General features: G+C 41.9%; 1 protein-coding gene across 1 annotated transcript in view; it reads right to left on the bottom strand.

The window, feature by feature from the left end:
• The window catches only part of PLBD1 (phospholipase B domain containing 1), a 52,825-nt gene that overhangs the window by 25,260 nt on the left and 1,510 nt on the right, over window positions 1-26,055 (bottom strand). The window contains exons 2-4 of the mRNA XM_042991804.1: window positions 14,651-14,870; window positions 3,866-3,949; window positions 2,589-2,727 (exon numbers count right to left, since the gene is read on the bottom strand). Of these exons, the coding sequence (XP_042847738.1) occupies window positions 2,589-2,727; window positions 3,866-3,949; window positions 14,651-14,870 (443 nt within the window). The remainder of the gene's footprint in view (window positions 1-2,588; window positions 2,728-3,865; window positions 3,950-14,650; window positions 14,871-26,055) is intronic.

Below are 26,055 nucleotides of genomic sequence, written 5' to 3' on the forward strand. Positions count from 1 at the left end.
TAGCTTATCTTTTCCCTTTCTATATAGTGTGTTCTGATGAAAAGAAGTTTATTTTAATTAGCTGAATTTATATTTTTCTTCACAGCTAGTGCTTTTTTGCTTTGTTTGAGATGCTGTTGTTTGCCCTAAGTCATAGTCTCCTAGGGGATGATGCTCAGTGCTACAGGGTCAATGCTATTCTCACTATTTCTAAGCCTTTTCAAGGGGCAAAGCAAGAAACTATGCGTTTTTTTTTTTTTTTTAAGGAAGCTAAAAGTAATGATTTCCTACCTATACAACTTTAAAAACTACAAGGTCTTGACTTCACTGATTTTTCTTATGTTGAAAATCTTGATAGTCAACATAGTTATTTGTTTTATAAATATATTTGCTTTATAGTTAGTTACTATATCTAGCTGTATCAAATTTCAAAATGACAACATCAATATTATTGCTAAAGTGACATTACTGGATACAGTTTAAGGTTTATTTTGGTTTTGGTGGTTCTTCTTGTCCTTAGGATCTATCCCATTAAGGATGTACCCTAGTAACTGTGTTCAGGTCACTGGAAATAACTGCTTTCTGCATGGTTACGCTATCAACTTGACATATAGTTAGACATATTCATGCCCATTCATTTTAAGATTTTAGGGACTGTTTTTCTTCTATGTTATTAAATTTTGTTTTATAGTTATGAACAGCATTCACATGGTTCTAAAGTCAAATGTTTAAAGATACATTCAGAGAAATGTACCTTTCATTCCTGTCCCTTTCACTTTCTTTTCTTCTTTTTTTTATAGGTAATTTTTTTTTTTTTTAGTTTTGGGTTTATTGTTTCATTGTTGTTTGTTCTTGGAAAATTAAGCAAATCTATCCATCTCTCTATCATCATCTATCTTATTTCTGTATCTTATGTAAAAAGTAGCAAATAATTTACACTGGTCTTCACCTTACTTTTTTATTTATTTAATATTTTTATTATTTTTTAATGTTTATTTATTTTTGAGAAAGAGAGAGAGAGACAGTATGTGAGCAGGGAAGGGGCAGAGAGAGAAGGAGACACAGAATCCAAAGCAGGCTCCAGGCTGTGAGTTATCAGCACAGAGCCCGACGTGGGGGTCAAACCCATGAATCGCAAGATGATGACCTGAGCCGAAGTCAGATGCTTAACCAACTGAGCCACCCAGGCACCCCACTTTTTTATACTTCATAACAGAATAACAGATCCCGAACATCACCCTGTAGCAGTATTTGGAGATCTCCCTCATTCCTGTTTACAGCTATGTCATTTACACAGCCAGTCTTCTATGTATTTGGCTGTCTTTGGTCTTTTGCTCTTACAAATTATCTGCAATGACAAGGCTGGCCCATATGCCATACTGAACTTTTGTGATAATCCTAGAAGTGGCATTGCTGGATCAAAGGGTAAATGAGCATATGATTTGGGTACTGAGTGCCTACTTTTCTCTCCATAGAGAATATACCATTTTGTATTCCTACCAATATTTTGAGAATTCCTACCAGTATTTTTTACCTTTAGCCTTGCCAACAGAGTATACATTCACATTTTAGAACTTTTGCCAAATTGATAAGTGAGAAAGTATGTCTCAGTTATGGTTTTAATTTGCATTTCTAAAGTCATGAGTAAGGCTTGGTTTATATGATTAACAATTTTTTGCATCACGTTTCTGTGAACTATATTTTGTATATCTTTTCCAGTGTGTATACATATGCCCAGTTGAGTGTGTGCGTGTGTGTGTGTGTGTCTGTGTGTGTATTACCCCCAGGAAACAAAATCTTCATAGTTTTTGGGAATATATTAAGTGTACCTTTGAATCTTCGATTATTCAATAAAGCTTTTCAAGATATTATTATGTGTGCGTGTGCGTGTGTGTGTGTGTGTGTGTGTGTGTGTGTGTTGTAGAGGGTGGGAAGCATAGAATTTGTACATTTAGACATTTTGCCTTAAAAATTATATCAACGAAAGTAGCAGCTGTATTAGGTTAAACAGCCAGAACATTCATTCAGTATATTCTTTACCCTACTCCAGAGCACAGGATTATGAAAGAAATTAAGAGATAAAGAGATTGTGTGTTAAGCTTGAATTTTATGGCAGACACTGAGTCAGGTGCTAGCAATATAACAAGATAGTGCCTGTGTACAAGAAATTAATGTGCTAGTCCTAATTTGATCTGCTTCTAAGTTAGATTGTTATTTTATTTATTTATTTATTTATTTATTTATTTTTAATATATGAAATTTATTGTCAAATTGGTTTCCATACAACACCCAGTGCAAGATTGTTATTTAAAAAAAAATTTTTTTTAACGTTTATTTATTTTTGCGACAGAGAGAGACAGAGCATGAATGGGGGAGGGTCAGAGAGAGAGGGAGACACAGAATCTGAAACAGGCTCCAGGCTCTGAGCTGTCAGCACAGAGCCCGATGCGGGGCTCGAACTCACAGACAGTGAGATCGTGACCTGAGCCGAAGTCGGACGCTTAACCGACTGAGCCACCCAGGCGCCCCTCAAGATTGTTATTTTAAAGATAATTCTCAATATTCTTGCCATACCGTATAAATTCTGAGTAGCTTTTTAAAAATCTTACCTTTGTCTTTTCTAACGTAGCCCTCTTCATGGCTCCTACATACAATCCATCCATCTGTGTCACAACATAGCCTGTATGTCTCCAAAATGGGTCATCCTTGTAATATTTGATGTTTTTCCGGGTCCACTGATCTTGCTTCCTGCAAGAGAAATTAGATTTGCACTAGGGATCTTCATGGTTGCTCATCCAAAGCTAAATTCAACCCAGGCATTTACAGATTATATATTCAGATAGTTATGCTAGTGTAATTTAAATTCTGGACCTTACAACATTCCAATCACTTATTGATTTGACATAACTTTGTATACCGAAAGTTTTTCTGATTTGTTCAGGCTATCTCTACATCAATCTTAAATACTTTTTTTTCTAACGTTTATTCATTTTTGAAAGAGAGAGAGAAATGAGCAGGGGAAGGGCACAGAGAGAGGGAGACACAGAATCTGAAGCAGGCTCCAGGCTCTGAGCTGTCAGCATAAAGCCCAACGTGGGGCTCAAACCCACCAACTTCAAGATCATGACCTGAGCCAAAGTCGGATGCTTAACTGACCGAGCCACCCAGCACCTCTCTATATCAATCTTAGAATACAAGGTCATTGCTTCACGGGATCTAGTCCAATAATTTTTAATGATGCTCTGCAGGACATTAGATTTGATGAAGGGGTTGCTTAGTGTATGATTTGGAGGGTCAAACCAGAGTCCTTTTGTCCCCAAGTTAATCACAGCCACAAACATAAAACAAATCCCACGTATAAAACAAATAGAAAAGAAATCTGAATATTGAGAATTGTTAGCTTCAGAAAGCTTTATCAAAACTTTATCAAAATGGAAATGTTTTCAGAGTTATGTTGTGAATTAGGACTAGATAACAGCTGGTACCTCAGCTAGGATTAGTCACCAGGCCCATGAAACCGAAGCACCTTAGGGAGGAGGATCGGTGATCTCTAAAGGAGTGGGGCCCTTAGGTGGAGGCAGTCCAGGCATTTAACTTTGCCTTCCTTACTCTCATGGTGGCTTCCTCCAGCTGTGCCGGCAGCTGATAATGATATTCAACGTGACCTTTGAATGAGCCCAAGTTAGAGGACATGCTGTGTGGGCATGCTGCAGAGGACAACCAGTTTTCATGTCATCACCAAAAAGTGCTATACCTTACTACAAGACCAGCTCTGGAGTCCTGCCTAAGAGCCAGAAAAGGACACTGGTGAAGGAAAAACTGCTGTTTGCAATGACAGATTCAGGCCCTGTAGTGTGAAGAACAAGAGGAAAGCTATTATACATACTCTATAAAATCTTGCACTTTATCCACGATGGAAGGTTTCTTAATCAGCTGTGGGTAGAGGTTAACGAAGTGGTCATACATGTGTCTGAAACAACAGAAAAAAAAAATGGTTGCATTTCTATTTTTCTCCTTAGAGTAGTCCATCACAGTAAATTACACAAATTTTTGACTAACTAGAAGGTCCCTTATTGCAAACCTTCCCCATCTTTTTAAAAATCAAGCACACAATTTAAAATTAAGAAATATATAGAAAAGCATATATAATAAAATGAACACACAATTTAAAATTGAGAAATATACAGAAAAGCATATATAATAAAATCAACACCCAAGTATCTCTACCCAATTTTATTAAAATCATTGTATTTTGCCATGTTTGGCATATAGTTTTAAACAGAAATAGACATTAGATAGAGTTGAAACCCCTGTATACAGTTCTCTGACACTAATTCCACACGTTTCTTCACAGAGGTAACTCCAATCTTGAATTGGTGATTTATTTCTATCATGAATGTTTCTGTACCATCACTAACTATAGATTTAACAACAAATAGTATACAGTGGTACTTATAGTTAATTTCATACTATACTGTAACAATTCTGTCAACACATTTCTTACAGGTTTTATTTGAGAGAGAGAGAATGAGTGGGGAAGGGGCAGAGAGAGGGAGACACAGAATCTGAAGCAGGCTCCAGGCTCCGAGCTGTCAGCACAGAGCCTGATGCAGGGCTCAAACCCACAAACTGCGAGATCATGACCTGAGCCAAAGTCAGACTCTTAACTGACTAAGCCACCCAGGTGCCCGTCAACACATTTTGGAAGAAATGCATTATCTTCTGCAGTTTAAATTTATTATTTTCATCTGCTGATAGCATTCACGGTCTGACTATATAAGAGTCCATGTATGCAACCAGTTTTCAACTTTTCGCTATCATAATGCAACTTCAAACGCTGTTGTAATGTCTTTCCTTACATATTTGCATGTTCTTCTAGAATATATATAGCACATATGAAAGTAGGATTGCCGGGGTGAATATTCTCGATATTTATAGTTACTATATATTGCCAAGTTGTTCTCCATGGTGACTGTACCCATTTATATTCCCATTAGCTACAGATTAGACTTTGCCTTGCTCTGCAGTCTCACCCACACTTGGTGTGGTCAGACTTCTAAATTTTCAGCAATTTAGATAGGGTTTACATGGCTTCTCATTGTTTTAATTTTCATCCCCCTCGCCTCCACAAATATTGGCTCTTTGGGATTCTTTATGTTAAAACTTAATTTAAAAAATAAAAATAAATAAAACTTTAAAAACTTAAATGTGTCTCATATGCTGTAAACATTTTTAATTGATATAATTAACATACAGCATTGTGTAAGTTTAAGGTGTATAACGTGCTCATTTGATCCATTTGCTTATTGCAATATGATTACCACTGTAGCATTAGTTAACGCTTCTTTCACATCACAAAATTCCTTCTTCTTTTGTGGTGAGAACAATTAAGTTTGTCTTGTAACAACTTTGACATTTATGATACAGTATTGTTGACTATAATCACTATGTTGTGCAGTAGATCTCCAGGACTTATTTATCTACTAGTTACAAGTTTGCACCCTTAAACAGCATCTCCCCAGTTAATTGGTGAAAATAATCCCCTTACATTCACTGTGATTGAATATGCGTGGATGTATTTCTACAATCTTTTCTGTTTTCCATTCGCCATTTCTTTCTTTGACCTCCTTTTTACATTTTCCTCGTTTATATACCATTTTTACTATCCTTCTTTTTACTTCTGCTAATTTAAAAGCCGTGAAATGTATTTCTCTTCTTTTATGATCACTCAAATTTTTAGAAACATTCATCACTATGAATTTTCTTATGAAGCCTAAATGAATTTTCTATTTTTCTCCTCCTCCGAACATGATTCATATGTTAACAAGTTTTAGCTGCCCATTGACACCCCATCATGTTTATGTTCAAAGATTTAGTTTTACCCTTTTAATAAAAAATTTTCTATGAAAGTTTTTTAACTTTTACAATGAAATTTTATTAACATCGTTTTTCTTATATTAACTATTGCTCCTTATATCCCAAACTTTCCCTCCCGCTATTCTTGTTAACATGTATCTTATTTAGTTTCATAGAAGTTTGTGGATGATCAAACATTTTAATTTATAGATTTGAAAATATCCTAATTTTGCCCTTGCTCTTGGGTGATTTAAATGGTTTTAAAATTTAAGCTATTTTCCTGTAGTACTTTTAAGATATTATTTTCATATCACCTTTCATTTTATTGTTGCTGATGAGAAATATGCTGTCAGTTTAGCTGAGACTCCTTTGTAGTCAATGTGCTTTCTTTCTAATAGCTTGTAAGATTATTTAGCCCCAATTTTCTGTAGTTTCACCCACTACATTGTAGTGTTTTCCAACTAAGGACTTAGGTCTTTTTAAATTTTGATAAATTCTCCACTATTACCGTGTCAATTATTGCTTATCTGTGATTTCTTCCAGTCTCTTTTTCTGGGACTCCTAACAGACTTATGTTGGAGTTTCTTAATCAAACTGTTCTAACAACAGCTCTCTCAGCGTTTTTACCCTTTATCTTACCCTTGGGAAATGTTTTATGTAAACTCCTCAATACTAATTTCTGATTTCAGATTTTATTTCTCTGATTGTGAATTTGGGGACTTTTTTCCCTATGGAATATTGCAGATGTATCTGTAATTGAACCAGCACGTGAATGATTTGGTTCTTTTCCCCCCCACCCCCACCCGATCCCAAGCTCATGGTTTCTTATAATCTGAAGCCTAGCATGCATATCAGCACAAGTTATTCTGTGGCCTCTTCATTTTATACAGTCAAAAGCAGCAAGGTTGCTTCGGTTCGGCCCTGACTCAGCTCACTGAAGCACTGAGGCCTTCACGCATCAGCAGGGATGATGGTCTCTGGCCATTTCATGCCAAAGGCCCAGCAGATCCACACTTCATCACTTTGTTTTCTGCTCCATTTCTGCCTCAAAATATGTTTAATCTTGTTTTGGGGCCCACTATATTACTATAATGCTTTCTTTCTATATATCGTATCTACCTTTTGTTACAAGTTTGGAGCAAAGTGGGTAAATTGTGAACCTCTTGCACTCTCTGGACTGCAAGTTTATCTCAGGTCTCAGTTCTGGTTTTTATTTGATACAGGAGGTGACTCAGATTTACAGGAACAGAAATTCAGCTCCCCGTACGTTGGAACTTTAGATACCCCTTATTTAGTAATCTCCAGAACTGGAACTGCTAAAATGAAAATCGTTTTATTGCCAGTTAGGCAAACAACATTAAAATCCTTTGAAATCTAACCCTGAGTTCAATAAATTCACTTCACGAGAGCTTTTCCTTCAAATTATTTGTAAATTTAAAAACTGAATTATCGCATTTAACTTTTGTTCACGTATTTATTTATGCTGCCACATTTATATTATCAAGCTCGTCACTTTTCTCTATCCGCCACCTGTAAAACTGAGGGAGAGAACAGCGGTAAAGCTAGACAGGTGTGTGGATGACAAGGAAGGGATCCTGTGCATGGGCTCACAGGGCAGGTGAATGGAATACATAAATCCCCTGTCAGTTGGATGACTTGATTTAGTTGTGTGGGAAGGCAATAACTCCACGGTTTCCCACCCCAGGACTACATGGGGAAGTGGAGATGGCTGCTTGGGCCGTCAGGGCTCATGAGCCCTGCATACCTTAGTGAGCCCTGGGAGCAGTCAAATGTTTTCTGCGTTAGAAGCCTACAGGACAACCGCTGATCAAACACCTTCCCTCCCTCCAAGATGCTTCAGTAACACCAATCCATTCTGAGATAAAGTGTTTGGAGGGGAGTGAACCATTCTGAATTGATTCAGTTTAAATAATAAATTTTTTTCTCTGTACAGAAATGGCTACGGTAACTTTTTCTGCCATGAGGAGGAAGGTTTTGTTGTTGTTGTTTTTGTTTGTTTGTTTTTAAGAGGAACAGGTTCTTAAAATTAAAATGATTTATATGAAAATAAAATTCTATTTTGGAAAAAATAATTTGTGGGATCTACAATGCCCACTCAGGTAAAGAAGCAAATAATTCATACTTTTTATCCAAAACCTTCATCACTGTACCCTGCCTAGCTCCATCCAGAGTGCTAAATCCTCTCAATTTTTCAGTCTATTTCAGAATGGAGCCAGGTTTCTCAACAGGAGTGATTTTTTTCCTTCCATGGGGCATTTGGCAATGTTTGCAGACATTTTTGGTTGTCACCCTAGGTGGCGGGGGAGAAAGTGCTCCCGGCCTCTGGTGGGTAGAGGTCCTATAATGCACAGGACAGCCCCCACAACAAATAATTATTCAACCCCAAATGTCAATAGTGCCCAGGCTGAGAAACTTTGAAACCGAGGAACCTTGATCTTGACTTGGGGGTACTTGCGGACGATGTCCACATAACAGTAGACAGGACAGATGCAAGTACAGGAGGGTAACTTGTCTGGAATCATTGAACGTTTCTCTTTTCTGCTGGGAGTGGGGGGACTAGATATTTTGATTCTGACATTCAGAGCAGAGGAAGAGAAATGTCCACCTGGGGGTCAGAAGTGGCCTCAACGGATCCCGCAGCATCCAGGAGCTCAGAGGAATCCAGACCACTTGCAGTTCCCTCAGGTTGAGGCTCTTCCCTGATCCCTGGGTCTTGGATCTTGCACTTTTGTGTGATGGAGTAACCTCGTACAGCAGTTAAGGGTAGAGCCTTTGAATTCTGAGTTCAAAGGCTGACTTCAACTACTTCTAGGTTGTATGACCGTAAGCAAGAGTCCCAATCTCTCCGTGCCTCCAAATTGTCATCAAGCAGAGCCAACGCTAGCATCCGCCTCATGGATGTGTTACGTTAAGCTCAGCCCTGTGGTGTGTCAAGTCAGTAAGTGTCCTCCCAAGTGGGCTGAGACTTTGCTTAACTTTACGTCTCTGACGTGCACACGTAAGAATCGGGAAGACACACGTACGTACTCCCACGCTACTGAATCTCTCTGCGTTATGTTAATACAGTATCATTTAGCACTTGTCGGTGCTGTCTTCTCTTTTCTACTTGCTTTAATTTTCTGGGTCTGAGATCCTTTGGTGTTTTCCATAGCAATTAATCCATTCGCCTGTGTCCGTGGATGTGTGCGCTCAAACTCTGTAGCTGGACAACCTGGTCTCTGCCCACTAGCTTTGTGACTTTCAGCTCGTTACTTAACTTCTCTGTGCTCAAGTTTTCATGTCAATAATATGGGAACGGGAGTGTGTACATCACAGTGTTGCGGGTGAAGTAATTCACCATAGGTAAAATGCTTGGAACGATGTCTGGCACACATTTTAAATGCTATATAAAGGCCAGTTGTTGCCATCATTATCATCAGAAGCAGCACTTTGTGGTTCATGTTCAATTCCAGATCAGTACTAGTTGAGGGACCCTTTGATATTTTTGAGGGTGGGACCATGTCTCACTTTGCTTTGCTTCCAGGCTTGAGTGGGAAGCATATTTCATTTCTAACGTCAAAGGAGCGAGTTGGGGGGATAGGGAGGAGATTTTTCTTGGTAGTTGGCCAGAAACAAAAAAGGACCCACCTTTGATGACTTTCTCTACGTGTGCCATAATCTTGCTAGAACCCCTTTCCATCACAGTTTTAGCAACTGTTGTGTCAACATCTTAACTTAAAAGGGATTCTCTTGGAAGGATGTGCTCAGGAGCGAACTCACTCCCTCCTCTTTCCCCATCCCAAGAGCCTGGCACAAGGCCATGCAACAAGTGTTGGTTGCATTGAATTGGCTTACTCAAATTAGGTAATTCCCGAGGAGATATTTCAGCAGCTGCCTCGGCCACACACTATATAAGCCACTTTATTAAAGACTAGAGCGGACCTGGTACCCACACCCTCATCATCCTTCTTTCCAGAAAGGTTTCATGACTCATTTTATTAAAAACAATCTGGGGCTATTCATCAGCTTTTACATCATCAAGGAGACAAGAGATACTCTGATTAGGGAGCCACCCCTTTAAGTTAAAAAACAAGGAAGAAACTCCATTTGGCTATGGCTGCTAGACACTGCATTACATGGAAATATGTACCTCCCACTTCTCGTTCATCTCTAAGGAACTGGAACAACATCGGATTCAATCAAACCCAATCAGCATGTAATTAAGTAACTGCTGGGGGCAGAAGTACTGTGCCAGGTGTCTGGGGACCAGCCCCTAAAATACTAAGAGACAGTGGAGGGGAGAGACAGAGCTCAGTCCACTGGGAATGGAATCAGAAAATGCCTTGGGAAGATCACACGGGGGATGGGTCTTGCTTGAGGGGGTTGAGTAATATTTCAATCAGTGGAGATGTGACAGGCAGCATCTGGTTCTCAGAAAACACAGTGCTAAGAGTTACTGGAAAGGGGTGTGTAACAGGCCGAAGGAGCAGCATGGGATAGCTCAGGGCCCCACCTGGAATGAAGGTTTGCAGGCTAATGGCAATTTCCCGCAGGGACTGCCTCCTCAGGAGATGGGTCGGGGTGGGAGGGCGTGAGGAAGGGCAAGACGGTGAGAGAAGCCCCTGGAAATATCTAGTGCTGCCTCCAAGCTCTGGTGCAGGTGTACCTGTTGCTACCACTGTACCTGGGATAACTGTGCAGCGGCAGCATGTTAGATGGCCTGGAGCTTTGTGATACAGCACAAAGGGCTGGCCCCGGGTCCCAACTGTTATCGGGAGAGCGTTGTAAGAGTTCAAGGAAGCAACACATTATTGAACACTTCAAATGAAATGATGGAGGATTTGAGGCTATTTCTTTGTATGTTTTCGTTTGGCTTCCCAAGTATGTCATAGGTTGAAAGAGCAAACTATTTCCTCTGAGGTGGTTAAAGCGAGCACTTTATCTGAATATCTGAATTGTCGATTCCACAATACCCCACTTCGCATATGCTTCTTCCCCCAAGGTTCTGGAGGATATAAGGAATATCACTCCATTTTAAATGCGGTGATGTCGGAAGGGCGCCTGGATGACTCAGTCGGTTGAGCGTCCGACTTCGGCTCAGGTCATGATCTCGTGGTTCATGAGTTCGAGCCCCGCATCATGCTCTGGGCTGACAGCTCAGAGCCTGGAGCCTGCTTCGGATTCCGTGTCTCCCTCTCTCTCTACCTCTCCCCGGCTCCCACTCTGTCTCTCTCAAAAATAAGTAAACACTAAGGAAATAAAGAAATGTGGTGATATGGGAAAAACATGGCAGCCGTAAACTTCCCATTGCTTCCGGCAGCTGCCTGAGCTACTTTGCAAGCTGAGAGGAAAACAAAAACAGGCGACTCTCTCCTTCCGCCTTCGGCATATACTCACCTTCCCACCTAGGCTCAGATGCTCTTGCTCCAAGGCTGTGACTCAGTAAGTGGAATCATACCCTTAAGTACGTTTGTTACTCAAACACTCCCCAAGTAACAGTCCCCAGGGGTATAGGTTTTAGGTGGATAAAATGCTGTTTGTGTATGAAGATGCTATTGCTCCTCAGACAGTTGCCCATGTGTAGCTGAAAACAAACACACAAACCAAACCCTAGCCTGTGACTTGTATTCCTCCTCCGCTATTGGTTTGTGACTACAATCACAGCTTCCGGATGGTTGACATTTTAAGCTCCCTGCTTTGCTTCAGAGAATGCGAATACCTCTGCTCTGAGGGAGCCACCCTGCCTCTCAGTCGGGACTGGGGAGGACAGTTTACTGTGGACGGTGCAGAAATTCCCCTCTTTATTTGACCTTTCAAGATTGCGATTAGAATGACAGCCTCTCAAAAGATAGCTTTGGTTATAATTCTTCCTTCTCCTCTTTTTGCTTCTGTTCTCCTTCTTCCCTCCGTCGCTCCCTTCCTTTTTTCCTTTGTGTCCTCTCCTCCTCCTCTTCCTCTTTTTCTTTCTCCTCCTTCTTCAAATATACACATTCCTGACTTCTCTCTTCCATCCAGCCCCTTCGGTTCCTTGTCATGCGTCTTCCTGCTCGCCAACGTCTTCTGTTCTAGCAAAGTCCCTGCAGGGCAGAGGTCCTCTCAGACTCTTGGTACTACACGTATGGGAAGTCCATCCCTGAGCAGGTGACATCCTTGAATTCTCAGTAATGAATACAAAACAGAGATAACAGAGAGGTCGTCTTTCAAATTTGAGAAACCTCTGAGCATTCTACCATCGAAATAAAGGACGGCACCGTGGAATGGGCAGGCTACTCCTCTACTCCTCATTCATTTGTAAATGCAACTTACTCATTTCAGATGCATTGCCTTTTCTCAGTACTTGGTTCTGTTTCTTTCTGCCTAGAATGATTTTCTTCCTCTTCTTGGACAGGCCAAATATTCTCATATATCAAACCCCAGACCCACAACTCACTCATTCCACAAGGCCTTCTTTGACTGCTTTGGCCCATGAGGGGCCTTTTTCTTGGAGTGTTATAGTATTTATGATTAAAGCACTCATTCCAGGTTGTTCTCTGCAGCAGAAATGCTCCCAAGGAGAGTCTCCCAACTTTTCCTTCACGATCCAGTATTTACTGAGATTAGTAGACCCACCTCTCCCTCACTCCTGATCATTCAGGCACAGGCTGCTGCTAGTGGTCTGAGGGGAAGGAAGACTCACTTGCCAGATCCTCAAAATGGGTCACTAAATGCAGGAAGTTGTTTGCTTTAATCTTAAAAGACTCGCTTACACATATTGAATTTTTTTTTGAAAGGATGTGGCAAAAAGACAGAGTAAACAAAAACCAGTTACTGAATAGTAGCTAAGTGTTTTTCTTTTACAAAATAAAATTTCAGTAATTTTTACTCTAATACAGAAATATTTAAAAAGTTACTAAATAGAATGGATATGAACCCATATCCTATGGATTTTCTTCATCAATGGATAAAGGAAAGGCACCAAGGATAGGTCAATGCTTTATATTAGAAATAAGGGTAAAATGATAAAGTCATACCCCCACCCCAAGAAGTGAGATGTTAACACTTATGTTTCCTGAGACATAAGAGTATCTGATGTTCCTCCTGTGTCAGAAGCCTTCTGTCAAACTCCCTGAGCTGCTGCTGTGATACCCGGACCTATGGAACACCTGCTTATGCCTACAACAGCCTCAGATTAGATAGAGCTGCTCCCTCAAATCACAGCTTCTCCTAAAAGCCCATGATGTCTACCCCACATGACTTAACTCAATGTATTTATTTATTTATTTATTATTTTTTAAAGTTTATTTATTTTTGAGAGAGAGAGCGTGAGATCATGTGCAAGTGCAGGAGGGGCAGAGAGAGAGGGAGAGAAAGAATCAGCAGGGAGCCAGATGCAGGCCTTGACCTCACTCACCGCGAGATCATGATCTGAGCTGAAATCAAGAGTCAGAAGCTTAACCGACTGAGTCACCCAGGTACCCCTAACCTAATGTATTTATAGTCACACAACTTCAGCCCAAATTATTTCTCCAAACTTGCAACCCAGTTTAAACAATGCAATCAGAACAAGTGGATACACAATAATTATAGATTTGGAGAGAAGGATGAAAAGTTATACATACACACACACACACACACACACACACACTTTTATACACAGTTTTAAACAGGTTTTAATCTATAAAGTTTTATACATCTCTGAGTAATATACCGTTAAGGGAATTCGTATGGTAGAGTAACAAAAATTTGGTAACAAAGAAAAAAAGGGATTTCTAGTTCACTAAAAAAGAGCGACCAGAGCACAGTAACTAGTTATTCAACGTTTGACATAATCTCCAGTACTTAGAATCAGGTGAGATTGGCACTGAACTTACTAACGTGCCTTACTCAGGCGGTAACGGGGCAAAATAGGGTTTGGTTAAACTGTCCTCAATGGTCTAGGTCACAGAGAAAGCCAAATCGTCAAGACACTTTTTATATCAAAGGAAGGATGAGGCTTGATTAAATGAGCTGTGACCTTCTTTTCCTTAAAGAGCTTATCTCTGAAAGGGATGTGCCCTGATTGCATTATTATGAACTACATCCTTGTTATTTTCACAAGACAAGGGAAAGACGAGAGAATTAAGTAACAATAGAACTGGAAGGGATATTTATATTAGACATCAGAATTTCAATTTAAAATCTTTGCCCACTTGAAATTATTGTTTTAAGACCATTAAAAAATGCTCTTATATTTTAAATTAAATCTTCCATGTTTTGTGCTTCTCGGTCACTCTGCCTATCATTTTCCTTCTGCCAGACAATAAATGACTAGTGGGATAAAACAGCTTAGCTCTGTTTTAAGTAGTTTCACGAGGGGCTCCTGGGTGGCTCAGTCGGTTAAGCATCCAACTCTGACTCAGGTCACGATCTCACGGTCCTTAGGTCATGATCTTGGTTCGTGAGTTCAAGCCCTACATCAGGCTTTCTGCTGTCAACATGGAGCCTGACTCAGATCCCCTCTCCCCCTCTTGCTGCCCCTCCCCCACTGGTGCACATGCTCTTTCTCTCTCTCTCAAAAAATAAACTAACATTAAAAAAATAAACAAAACAGTTTCATGAAAAGGAAAGATTTTAAGTACCATGAGAATTGAAGAATGCCACAATGGGGGCTTTGTTCCTTCTAGGAAGGTCCTGATTACTGGTGTAAATGTAATTCTGATCATGTTTTTATCCGCTGAGGAGGACCTCAGCTACTTTCCAGTTCTAATGTTCAATGTCAGGAAGACAAGAAGCATTGGTGGACAAAGAAAGGGACAGAAGTTGCCTGGTAGTTCTTCACCATGACCGGAGTACTTACGGGGCAGTGAGGTAACCCTCCAAAAAGCCAGCCACAAACATGATGATCTCATTGCTCAGGGCCTGAGAACCATACCCCGCTCTGATTTCCAGGACGCCCCAGCCTGTGGTTTTCACAGAGTCATTGTAAAAGCCATAGGCGTCCCCATTCCTGTCCAGTACGTTTTTGACTTGTACTGTCTTTTCAGCAGGCATCCAGTACACAGTTGCATAGTGGACTCCTGGAAGAAAAGAAATAACAGGATGCCATTTAACTGATTTGCCGATACACTTTTTCCCAGGTAACCAACGATTCCAATATAGTTGCTTTTAAGGAATCCCATTGTATTAGAATCGGGACATCTGCCACTGTAGTTTGCCCTTGTTACAAGTGGGGGAAAAACCAGAGCCTGATGAAGGGGGATGAGCTCAGAACATGGAGAACTAGGTCAAAGGTGGGGGGAAGTAATTAGAGCATCGCAGAGGTGGGTCTCAATGTTTCACCCTTAGAGATGGGATTCTGGGCAAGGCCAGGGCCGGGGCTCCTTTGATCCCCTCAGCCGTTGTATCAAAGCATCCATATTCTCAGGCTCCTTATTGTCTCTCTTTTGCCTAATTCTTCCCACCTGACATTAGATTCCTATTTTGCGGGAAATAATATAAACTATTGCCTGTGAGCCTCTCGAGTTCTTGATATTTTTGTGAATTTATCCTGTCACGTCCTGTAGCCATCTCCCCCTACTGGTTCACCTCCATCCATCTACCCATGCTATGGATTGACCCCTCTCACTTTTTGGGGGAACTTGGTTCCATCCTGTGTCTTCCTGCTCCTGTACCCTAAAGCTCTCTTCCTGCCATGGCTCCTCCCACTGAAGTGGACTGACATGCTCCATTGTCTCATGCCTAAGGGAAAACCAATCACAAAAGGTCTCTTTGGAGCCTGGGACCAGATCTGGCCATCGCCAGAATCTCTCACTCCCTTCGTGAAATTATTCCAAATATATTCTAGGGCGTGCTGGGTCAGGGGCTATGCCAAGTGTGGTGAGAGAGCTACGAATATGACTGGCCCATTTCCAGACCTCACCTCTTAGAAAGAGGCACATGCTCACACACCACTTCCTCAACTTCCTCCCTTCCGCCTGCTGCAGACTGGTATTCATCCGCATCATGCTACCGACACTGCTCTGGTTGGGGTCACCGACGATATCCTTGAATCTTAATGTCGCGTGAACTGCCGAAAGCCTTTGACGCTGGTGACCACTTATTCTTAAAACTCTTTCCTTCCCTGCATCTGGGACAGCATGAATCTCCTGAGTCTCCTCCTCTTCTGCCTGCTTTTACCCTCATTCTCCCCCTGGGTTTTTCTTTATCTTGTACGCCCAACGCACACTTGATAACATTAGCTGGATGATTCCATAAACGAAAGAAATTCCAAATATCCAAAACAGAATTCATATTCTCTCTCACCCATCCTCCACCTTCTGCTTCCTATCTCTGTGATCTTTCCACCTGAGACCCAAGCCCATCCAGGCCTCCTCTTTCTTCTGCAAACTCATGTTGAATCAAAGCCCCCTAAGTATCTCTTCCTCCAGTCTCTTCCTCTGCAGCATGTTACTTCAGGTATCACAACTAGCCTTAACCATAAAAAAGGCCTTTTTGAAGGTCCCTCTGACCTGTAATTCGTTCTTCATACTCTGCCAGAGTGACTTTCCTAAAATGCAAACCTGATTTGTTTACTTGCCTACCAAAAATCTTCAGTGACTTCCATTTCCTATAAATAAAGTTCTTCAGCTTATACTCTTGGCCTTCATGATCTGGTTTCTGCCTACCTATGCATCTTCATCCACTACCCCACGCACTTGGTGATCTGGAAGCCATTGTATACCACTGTCCAACCTGCCATTAGCTGGTCCAACACCTCTCACTTTGCATATGCTGTTTCCTCTGCCAGAGAGTTTCTGCCTTGTTAACCACACAGCAATCTCAAAATTGCTACTTAAGATGTAGGAAGTAGCACCCACTTCATGGAGGCTCGCTTGCCCTACAAGCTCAATGTAACTTGCTCGTAGGTGCATCTTCTTTGGGCCTATCACATTGCACTGTAACTCACATGTCTTCAGCTGCTTCTAGCCTATGAACTCCTCGAGGCCAAAGACTCAGCACTAGTATATTGCTTAGCCTATGGCAGATGCTCAGTAAGTATTTGTGAAAGGAAAGGAGACGGAGGAAGAAAAGGAAAAAGAGAAAAGAAATGTAGAAAGGAAATGGTACGTGATGCATTTGTTTCTTGGCCTAAGAAACTATGGCACAGCCGCTCAGGTGAAAGACCAACTTCATATTCAGGTCTTCAAAGAGGTAGGAAGAAGCCGGAATGACTCTCGGGTTCCAGACTGAGACCCAGTGGATGGATGTTGTATCATTGACTCAGAAAGGGAGCAGATGGGGAGGGAGGGAATATGAATTTAGTTTTGGACATACTGTGTTTTTAGTGGTTAAGATACTAGAAAGTTCAGATTCAATGTTTATAAACGTTTTTTTGTTGTCAACATTAAAAATGGACTCAACATTTTATTTATCGATTTATTGTGTTGATGCAAAGATTGTCTATCAAATGAGTGCTAAAAATATAATCTTAAAACTAGAGTATCAAAGCACCTTGTTCCAAGGGGGCTGGGTGATTGGCTGGGACTTGGTCAGGCTTAGAAGCTAATGCTAATAATGATCCTTGAAGAATGATTCTCAGCAGGAAAGTCATTTTACTTCTGAGCAAAGTCATGACCATAATGGTGGGCTTTCTTTCTTTTCTTTCTTTCTTTCTTTCTTTCTTTCTTTCTTTCTTTCTTTCTTATTTATTTGAGAGGGGGTGAGAGAGAGAGAGAGAGAGAGAGAGAGAGAGAGAGAGGCAGAGGGAATCCCAAGCAAGCTCTGTGCTGTTAGTGCAGAGCCTGCTTGGGGCTCAAACTCACGAACTGTAAGATCATGACCTGAGCTGAAATCAAGAGTCAGACACTCAACTGGCTGAGCCACCTAGGTGCCCCTGATGGCCTTTCTTTAAAAATGGCTAAGTGGTTGGGGCACCTGGGTGGTTCAGTCAGTTGAGCGTCTGACCCTGGATTCGTGTCCAGATCATGATCCCAGGGTTGTGGGATTGAGCCCCGTGTCTGGCTCTGAGCTGAGCGTGGAACCTGCTTAAGATTCTCATTCTCTCTCTTTCTCTTTCTCTCTCTCTCTCCCTCTGTCCCTCTCCACCGTGTGTATTCTCTCTCTCTCTCAAATGAAAAAAAAAATTTGGCCAAGTGAAAATAATGACATTACTAAGCATAGGTAGATTCACAGTACTTAGTTAAACTCTGGGTGACAAATAAGAGTCTACTTGTTAATGAAGCCGATTGGCTGCAATTTGACAGTTGTGGGTAGCATCGATAGCAACTTCTCTTCTTTTGCTACCAAATGCAATAAATATGTTTTCCAGATTGATTCTGGATCACAGTGCCTTGGCCTCAGTCTTTCCCTAGCTTTCCTCACACCTTCTCTTCTACCCTCACCTCCAGTGAGTCTTGTAGGAAAGTGAAGAAAGCAGGCTGACTATATAAAAGCAGCCCCCCCGCCCCCCTCACAACTGCTGCATCAGGGGCAGAGACAGAAACAGAAAGTGTAAAGGGAAGAAGCAAGGTGAGCAAGCCTCGCCAGGCTCTTCCCTTTCTGTTCCACCCACGTGGCATGCTTTTAGCTTCGTTCCCTTTCTCTGAAACCTCAGCATTTCTCCCTGAACACCGGCCGTGGCCTTCCCCAACTTCACCTTCCATTCCAGCAGCCCCTCTGGACATAAACTTGGCTTGCTCCCTCTCCCAAGCACTCAAGGGCTGTGTGTTCACTGTTGCCGGCACTCCGTAACTTCCTGACCGCAAATAATGAACTTCTGCAAATCTGTGCTTGTTTTTGACACTAGTGCGCCTCCATGCTCGAAAGAAACCTTTTCCCTTAAGAGAATTCGGTGATAAAAATTTTCCTGCTAACACACTGACTGATTTAGCACGTGCCTTGAGAATCTAGCCAGCATCTAAGTTTTACACTCCCCCCACCAAATGAGGTCTTCCCTGCCTCAAGGTTTTCTCCTTGCATCAACTCTTTCTGGTTTTCCTGGCACTGTGCTACTTTCTGATGTTCTTAAATCCTTTAATAGTTTTTATTTTATTTTATTTTATTTATTTTTTTGGAGAGAGAGGTGGGGAGAGGGGGAGGGAGAAGGAGGGAGAATCTTAAGCAGGCTCCACGCCAAGTGTGGAGCCTGACACGGGGCTCGATACCACGACCCTGGGATCATGACCTGAGCCAAAATCAAGAGTCAGACAGTCAATGGACTGAGACACCCAGGTGCCCCAATTAAATCCGTTAGTAGTTTAAGCTATTGCACTTTTCTATTTTTTTTAATTTTTAGAATTTTTATTTTATTTTAAATTTATTTATTTATTTTGAGAGAGGGAGAGAGAGAGAGAGCGAGCAGGAGGGGCAGAGAGAGACAGAGAGAGAGAGAGAGAAGCCCAAACACACTCCATACTGCCAGCACAGACCCCGACGCGGGGCTGGAACTCATGAACTTTGAGATCATGACGGGAGCTAACACCAAAATGTGGACGCCCAAATGACCGAGCCACCAGGCGCCCCTCTATTTTTTTTTTTTTTTTATACATCTCCATGTTGGGAGGCAGATGTTGTGAAAAGGATAAGCAGTAGCAAACAGGTAGAAAACTATACTTTTAATCCCAAACTAGCTTTACACCAACTCTGTGAAGACAGAGTGGTCCTGCTGACCAATGTATACCCTGGGAGCGCTGCACCTGGCAAAATACTGTTTCTGGGTGAGTCTAGTTTAATTGCATGTGTTCTTAAAATGAAAGTGAAGTTTATCAGGCCATTCACAGAAGTTAGTCAAAGCAAGTCATTATGTCTTCAAGCTCAGGGAAGGGGTTTGGGGATAGTTCAGACACCCAAGGGGCAAGTGCCACTTGTTGATATATTCCCTAGAGTTCTTAACAGGGAGATGAGATTTAAAACTTTTTAACAGCAACGTCTTCAAAGCCAACGCATTTGATAAATATCTGGGAGCGTTACTTTATAAAAACAAAGCATATTTCTTCTATAAGATAAAAATGGAAGAGGTCACCTCATTTTTATATTACTCTGCACATCAAAACCCAAACGCTCACATTAAATTTATTGACTTGTGTATTCTAACATTTTCTATGAGTTGTTTTCGGCTGGAAAAAAAAAATCCTAACACTGTCTTAGCATTTGTAAAATAGTCATAAGTGGCTTAAGTCGCCCTCTCCCATATTTGGAACCTAATTTCCGGAGCACTTCATTCATGACAAAGTAAGTGGTTTTCAACCCAGAGCAATGAAATTGTACCTAATATATTCAGTAAGTTAGGAAGAGAAAAGGAGGAAGAAAGGGGAGGAAGGATACAAAATAGGTAAGAGAAAATAGTTTAAAAATTAAGGTTGCAACTTAAAGCTATTCAGATTGAGTTTTGCTAAGTAGTGTTGACTCTGGTCCTTAAAGTGTTTTTCTCCTTTACGTCCACTGACCATGATCTCTCAGTACCTCTTGGCATACCTTGGCAGTATACTTCCCCACTTCCCTTCTCGGGAAGGGCTCAGTAAACTGCAATCTGGATTTTAGATTTGATTCGGCTCTTCATCAGAATCACTAAGAAAATAACTGATTCATGAACGAACGACCTCCAGGCAGCAAAATTGTAAGTGTTTCAGCTCTCACTCCCAGCGGAAATCAGAGCCTGGGACTCTTGCTGGATGGAGGACTATTTTGGGAAAGTGCTCCCTGGGAATGGGGATGGGGAATGGGGAAAGTGAGGCCAGGAAGGAGGGAAAAGCTAATTCGAAGGTGCGATTTGAGATGGCCCGAACAGCGGTGTAGATAAACCCCTGATGACCCCATCCCAGGGATGGAAGGAGGAGCATTTATCCACCTGCTCCATCCTGCTTTGGGCAAAGGCTGCCCTGTGGGGTGTTAAATCCCTCTTCCCCGGTTTGCAGATGCTCCAGTGCTAGGTGGTTACCACGCCAGAGAAGCTCTGAGGTAGAAAGCAAGGAATCCCTACAGCGTGGCTAGGGTAATGTGCCTTACCTTACAGCTTCAGAAGCTCAAATAAAGGGCAGTGAGAAGGTGTGAGGTGCAATGCATAACGTGCCCAATATATTAGGTAAGTAGAGAGGGACATTTCTTTTAAAAAATAGTGTCAGGGGTGCCTGGGTGGCCCAGTCAGTTAAGCGTCCCACTCAGGCTCAGGTCATGATCTCCTGGTTCCTGAGTTCAAGCCCCGCGTTGGACTCTGTGCTGACAGCTCAGAGCCTGGAGCCTGCTTCGGATTCTGTGTCTCCAGAACTCTATCTCTGCCCCTCCCTCACTCAAGCTCTATGTCTCTCTCTCTCAAAAAAAGTGAATAAACATTTAAAAAAATAGAGTCGAAGAAACAAAACGCTAATGTAGAAAAATGCCGAGACATTTGCCTGGATATGGAATGATCCCTTTCCTTCATTCCCTTGGAACGTACCTATTCCTCACTGCTAGTTTAAATCAAAATTCTTGCTAAAAGTCTTATCCACTTGGCCCCTTTCTGATTCTGCACTCTTAGCTCACTCCTCATCTAGAACACTCTTTAGTTTACATGCATTTGGGTGAATTTGGTTCACAAACTTGAATTACAAGCTCCTTGAGTATCAGAGGTGGCGTCTGTTACTTCATTCATTGACTCCATCGGGCCTATCAAAGTGTTCTATTGATTATGTGACTGCCTACATCCCGAATTTTCACACCAGCTGGGAAGGTCACACTTTCACCCTAGCTGGGAAGGGGACAGGCTGGTATTGTCTGTATATTAATTCTAATGGTGAATTCGAATTTTGGTATCTTAGGTTTGCAAATGCTGGTTGCAACAATTCGCCACTACCTCATGTGCTGGGATTGTCACTGCATTTGCAAGGCTAACTGACACATTTCGGAGCAAGCCCTGAATCAAGAGACTTTCACAATTTCCCCCTGGAAGACTGTAACGTGATACCTGCTGTTTGCGCGGATGAATTTCAAGTTTTAGATGAAAGTTTCCTCATAATTTCACTACCTCTCTTAGTTTCATCTTTTACTGCATTAAGTTCCTGTTTTGCAGTAGTACAAAGAATCAACATAATAACAGTAATAAATTTTCTAACTACATCCTTTAAAAAAATTTTTATCCATTTATTTTGAGAGAGAGAGAGCAGTGGAGGGGCAGAGAGAGAGAGAGAGAGAGAGAGAGACTCCCAAGCAGGCTCCACACTGTCAGCACAGAGCCTGATGTGGGGTCGACCTCACAAATTGTGAGGTCATGACCAGAGCCAAAATCACGAGTTGGGTGTTTAACGAACTGAGCCATCCAGGCACCCCAGGAGGCTAGGTAAAGTTCAATCTTCAAGTGATTGTGAAATATAAGTTGTAGGAGCAACTGGAACTCACTCCATTTTTTTTTTTTTAAAGATGAAGCACAAATGCATTTTAAAAACTTAAAAAATTGAACAAAATAAATCCTTTGAGATTCATTCCATTTTTGGTGCTGCTACCTCTTTTGCTATCTTAATAGTTACTGCTTTATAATTTAGAATCTTTCCTCCACCCCCCAAAAAACCCTAAAAGATAACAGGTGACAAAAGTAAAAATGATGCGTAAAAAAGTGTGAAAACAAAAATTTGTTTTGTACGTCAGACATGGTTCCAAGCTGGAGTTTACATGATTCATAGCTTACTTATTATGAAAAGTTTTTAAAAAATATTCTACCTTGATTTAAAGACTTGAAGGAGGATCCTCTTACATTTTCTTCTGGAGAAAGATTTTGATCTTTGCTGTCAGATTCACATTTCCAGAAGGACCAGGAAACTAATTTTAATAATAAAGGCGAATGGGCACTTTCCCCAGAAGTTGTTCTGGAACTTATCTTGTACACATTTTTATAAACAAACTGATAGAGGGAGAGCACAAGACAATATTCAAGTTTACCAAGAACACTGACTTCTTTGGAGTCTGAAACCCCACGACAATGGGGATGAGCTGTAGGAAGATTTAGCGAGGCTCAGAAAGACCAAAAAGAGTTGGGAAATTCTTGATTCAGGATTAAATCATGATGAATAAAATTGCATTTAGAGGGGCGCCTGGGTGGCTCAGTCGGTTGGGCGGCCGACTTCGGCTCAGGTCATGATCTCGTGGTCCGTGGGTTCGAGCCCCGCGTCGGGCTCTGTACTGACGGCTCGGAGCCTGGAGCCTGTTTCGGATTCTGTGTCTCCCTCTCTCTGACCCTCCCCCGTTCATGCTCTGTCTCTCTCTGTCTCAAAAATAAATAAACGTTAAAAAACATTAAAAAAAAATTGCATTTAGAGAAATCAAGGTGATTTCAATCAATCAGTTATAACCCAGGAAAGAGACCTAAGGCACTGCTCACTTTTCTGCAGCACCTGCTTAACATGCTGGTGTGTACTCCAAACCCCTGAAACGTTGGACCATGATTAAGGAAAAAACCCTGCTTTTATAACAAGTTGTTACTTCACAGCACGTAGACTATCATCTGCAATCCTGGTTGTCTTATCAAAAGAGCCATGAAGACTTTCCAGAGAAGGGAAACGCCAATGGCCAATAGTAACGGTCACTCGGTTATACATCCCCCACCGTTCGGGGCGCTGTCTCCCACAACCACCTTATGACACAGACACTACAATACCCACGTTACAGAAGAGGAAACTGAGGTATAGAGATAGCAGATAACTGGCTGAAGGTCACACAGTAAGTATGGGAGCCAGGACTGAAACACAGGCAGTCTGGCTCCATGGTTTCTGCTTCTAGAATTCCATGCTACCTCTCTCATATTACACTTCCAAAAATGAACTGCCACAGAAAGAATGAACACATGGAACAACTACCTCAAGTGAATTTGGAAATAAGAAGGGCCTCAGACTTAAAGGATCAACTGAGAATAGCCTCAACCAAAGATCTACCAAGGCACCTGAAGGAGACTGAACAGCTCCCAAGACGGCAAATCCCCCACAACACATAAAGGTATTAGCCCATCTAGAGAGGCAATGGGTTGGCCTCCGGTGGGCACCGGTGAGTCATGAAAGTGTGGAAGAGGCAGTGTCGCAGAGTCAAGGGCCAGTTGTGCCAGGCAAGCGTTGTCTAAGCCAACGGAAGCCTCAGTCTTACTGGGGAGCAAATCAATCAGGCCTTCAGCCTGAGAAGCCCTGATATTATCTGGTGTAATTTCATTATAAGAAAGTGGCTGGGGCAATCTGCTCAAACTTAATTATTGGTATTTTGGTGAAGAGACTCTGGCGCATACCAGGGTGAATCAGCTTCTTTGTATCTGATCAGCTCTAGAGCTCGGGAGAGAATGCATTTCCAGAATCTAGCCCTGCAAGTCCAGGGGCCAGATTTGGAACCAGTTTTACCAAAGCACATGCCAACTTAAAAGTTCTCGGCAACCAACTCATCTCTTTCCCTAGTGATGTGACCTCACTATACACACCACTTAGAAAAATTATGTAAGACATTCCTAAAAACAAATATGGGGCTTTTCAATCTGGAAGGATAAAGGCAATGCTATTAAATGGCTAAAGTGTATAACAGTTTGAAAGACAGGCAAGGATGAATGTGCAATTGTTTGCCAATGTTTCTGTAGGAATGAAGCTACCAAGTAAGCTTTAAAAATTAAGGATGGGGCGCCTGGGTGGCTCAGTCGGCTAAGCGTCCGACTTCGGCTCAGGTCACGATCTCACTGTCCTTGGGTTCGAGCCCCGCGTCGGGCTCTGTGCTGATGGCTCAGAGCCTGGAGCCTATTTCAGATTCTGTGTCTCCCTCTCTCTGACCCTCCCCCGTTCATGCTCTGTCTCTCTCTGTCTCAAAAATAAATAAACGTTAAAAAAAAAAATTAAAAAAAAATAAATAAAAATTAAGGATGTTTTTGGATTAATAGGTGCACACTGGTAGCTATCAAAATCATCCCAGGGAGATGAAAATGCAATCCCTTCAGTGTTTGTTGGGTACTCGTCAAATTCAGAGTACCGAGCAGGGCACTTCAGAGAAAACATGACAAGCAAGAGGTAGCAAAGGCTGTCAGTCTAGCAGAAGGGTAAAACAGAGCAGAAAAGTTGCACCGGAAAGCAGGTTACTATGGGTGGAACAAAGGAAACAGATCACGTCTGTTCTAAGTAATCAGTGTGGGCATCACCAGCTGTTCCACAAGACCGTGGTAAGAAGTCTTTTCCGGATTGCCAGGCACAGTGCTGTCAGGATCACTGGCCGCAGAAACTTCCGAGCTCTTTGCCTTGACTCCTGACCAAACTGGCCTGGTGTCAGCTGATTATTTGGAGACCTAGTGTAAGCAGTTTCTTGTCAGGTGATAACTTCTTAAATAAACAGTGCCTCATCTTCAGAAAAACAACATCTCTACCTCACTCCTCAGGCTGTCCCCTCCATCTAATGAACATTTAAAACAACCCAGGGGTGCCTGGGTGGCTCAGTTGGTTAGGCGACCGACTTCGGCTCAGGTTATGATCTCGCAGTTTGTGAGTTGGAGCCCCGCGTCGGGCTCTGTGCTGACAGCTCAGAGCCTGGAGCCTGCCTCGGATTCTGTGTCTCCCCCTTACTCTAACCCTCCCCTGCTCACCACCCTCTGTGTTTCTCTGTCTTTCAATAATAAATAAATGTAAAAATAAACAAATAAACAAACAAACCCGAAAACTCCAGAAAACAGAAAAGTGAGAAGGGTTTCACTCATCATTCTGGACACAAAAAGCCATTTCCGTTTCTGGAGCACTTTCTAGCCTGTCCCAGACACGTCTGAATGAGCAGCTGGGCTAAAAGTGTGGCATGAGCGCCACCTCCATATCCTAGGCAAGGAACAGAATGTGCAGGTAAATCAGGAGTCAGGGGTCTGGGGGTGCATGGCTGCTGATCCCAGAGGCCCAGGCAGTTTAAAAGACTGGAAAGATTTAAGAGTGGTAAGTGGGCAAGTTGTGAAAGCAAAGAGCTTGAAATCTGATATTTGTGGTTGCTTGTCGATGGAAGGTGGTGTAATAAGAATCAGTACACTCATTTGGGAAGGGGTTTGCTCTCCCGAACTCCACCCTACTCTTGCACAAGTTCAGCACAGAAAAGGGCTTATGAAATAAACTTAATCCTCCCTTAATATTACTGTTGAAGTCTTTCAAGTGTCTATGGTTAATCTTGGTCTTATCCATTGGGAAGAAAACTGATAAATCCAGGAGTTTTTTTGTTCTTGTTTGCTTTTTTGTTTCGTTTTGTTTTTGTTTTTGTTTTTTGCACCAAGGGTATAGATTGGTGTTAATATCTGTAAGGATAACACCCGTTTTACAAAGGGGGTTGTAT

Source organism: Panthera tigris, chromosome B4 (genome assembly GCF_018350195.1).
Source record: "Panthera tigris isolate Pti1 chromosome B4, P.tigris_Pti1_mat1.1, whole genome shotgun sequence".
NCBI lineage: Eukaryota > Metazoa > Chordata > Mammalia > Carnivora > Felidae > Panthera > Panthera tigris.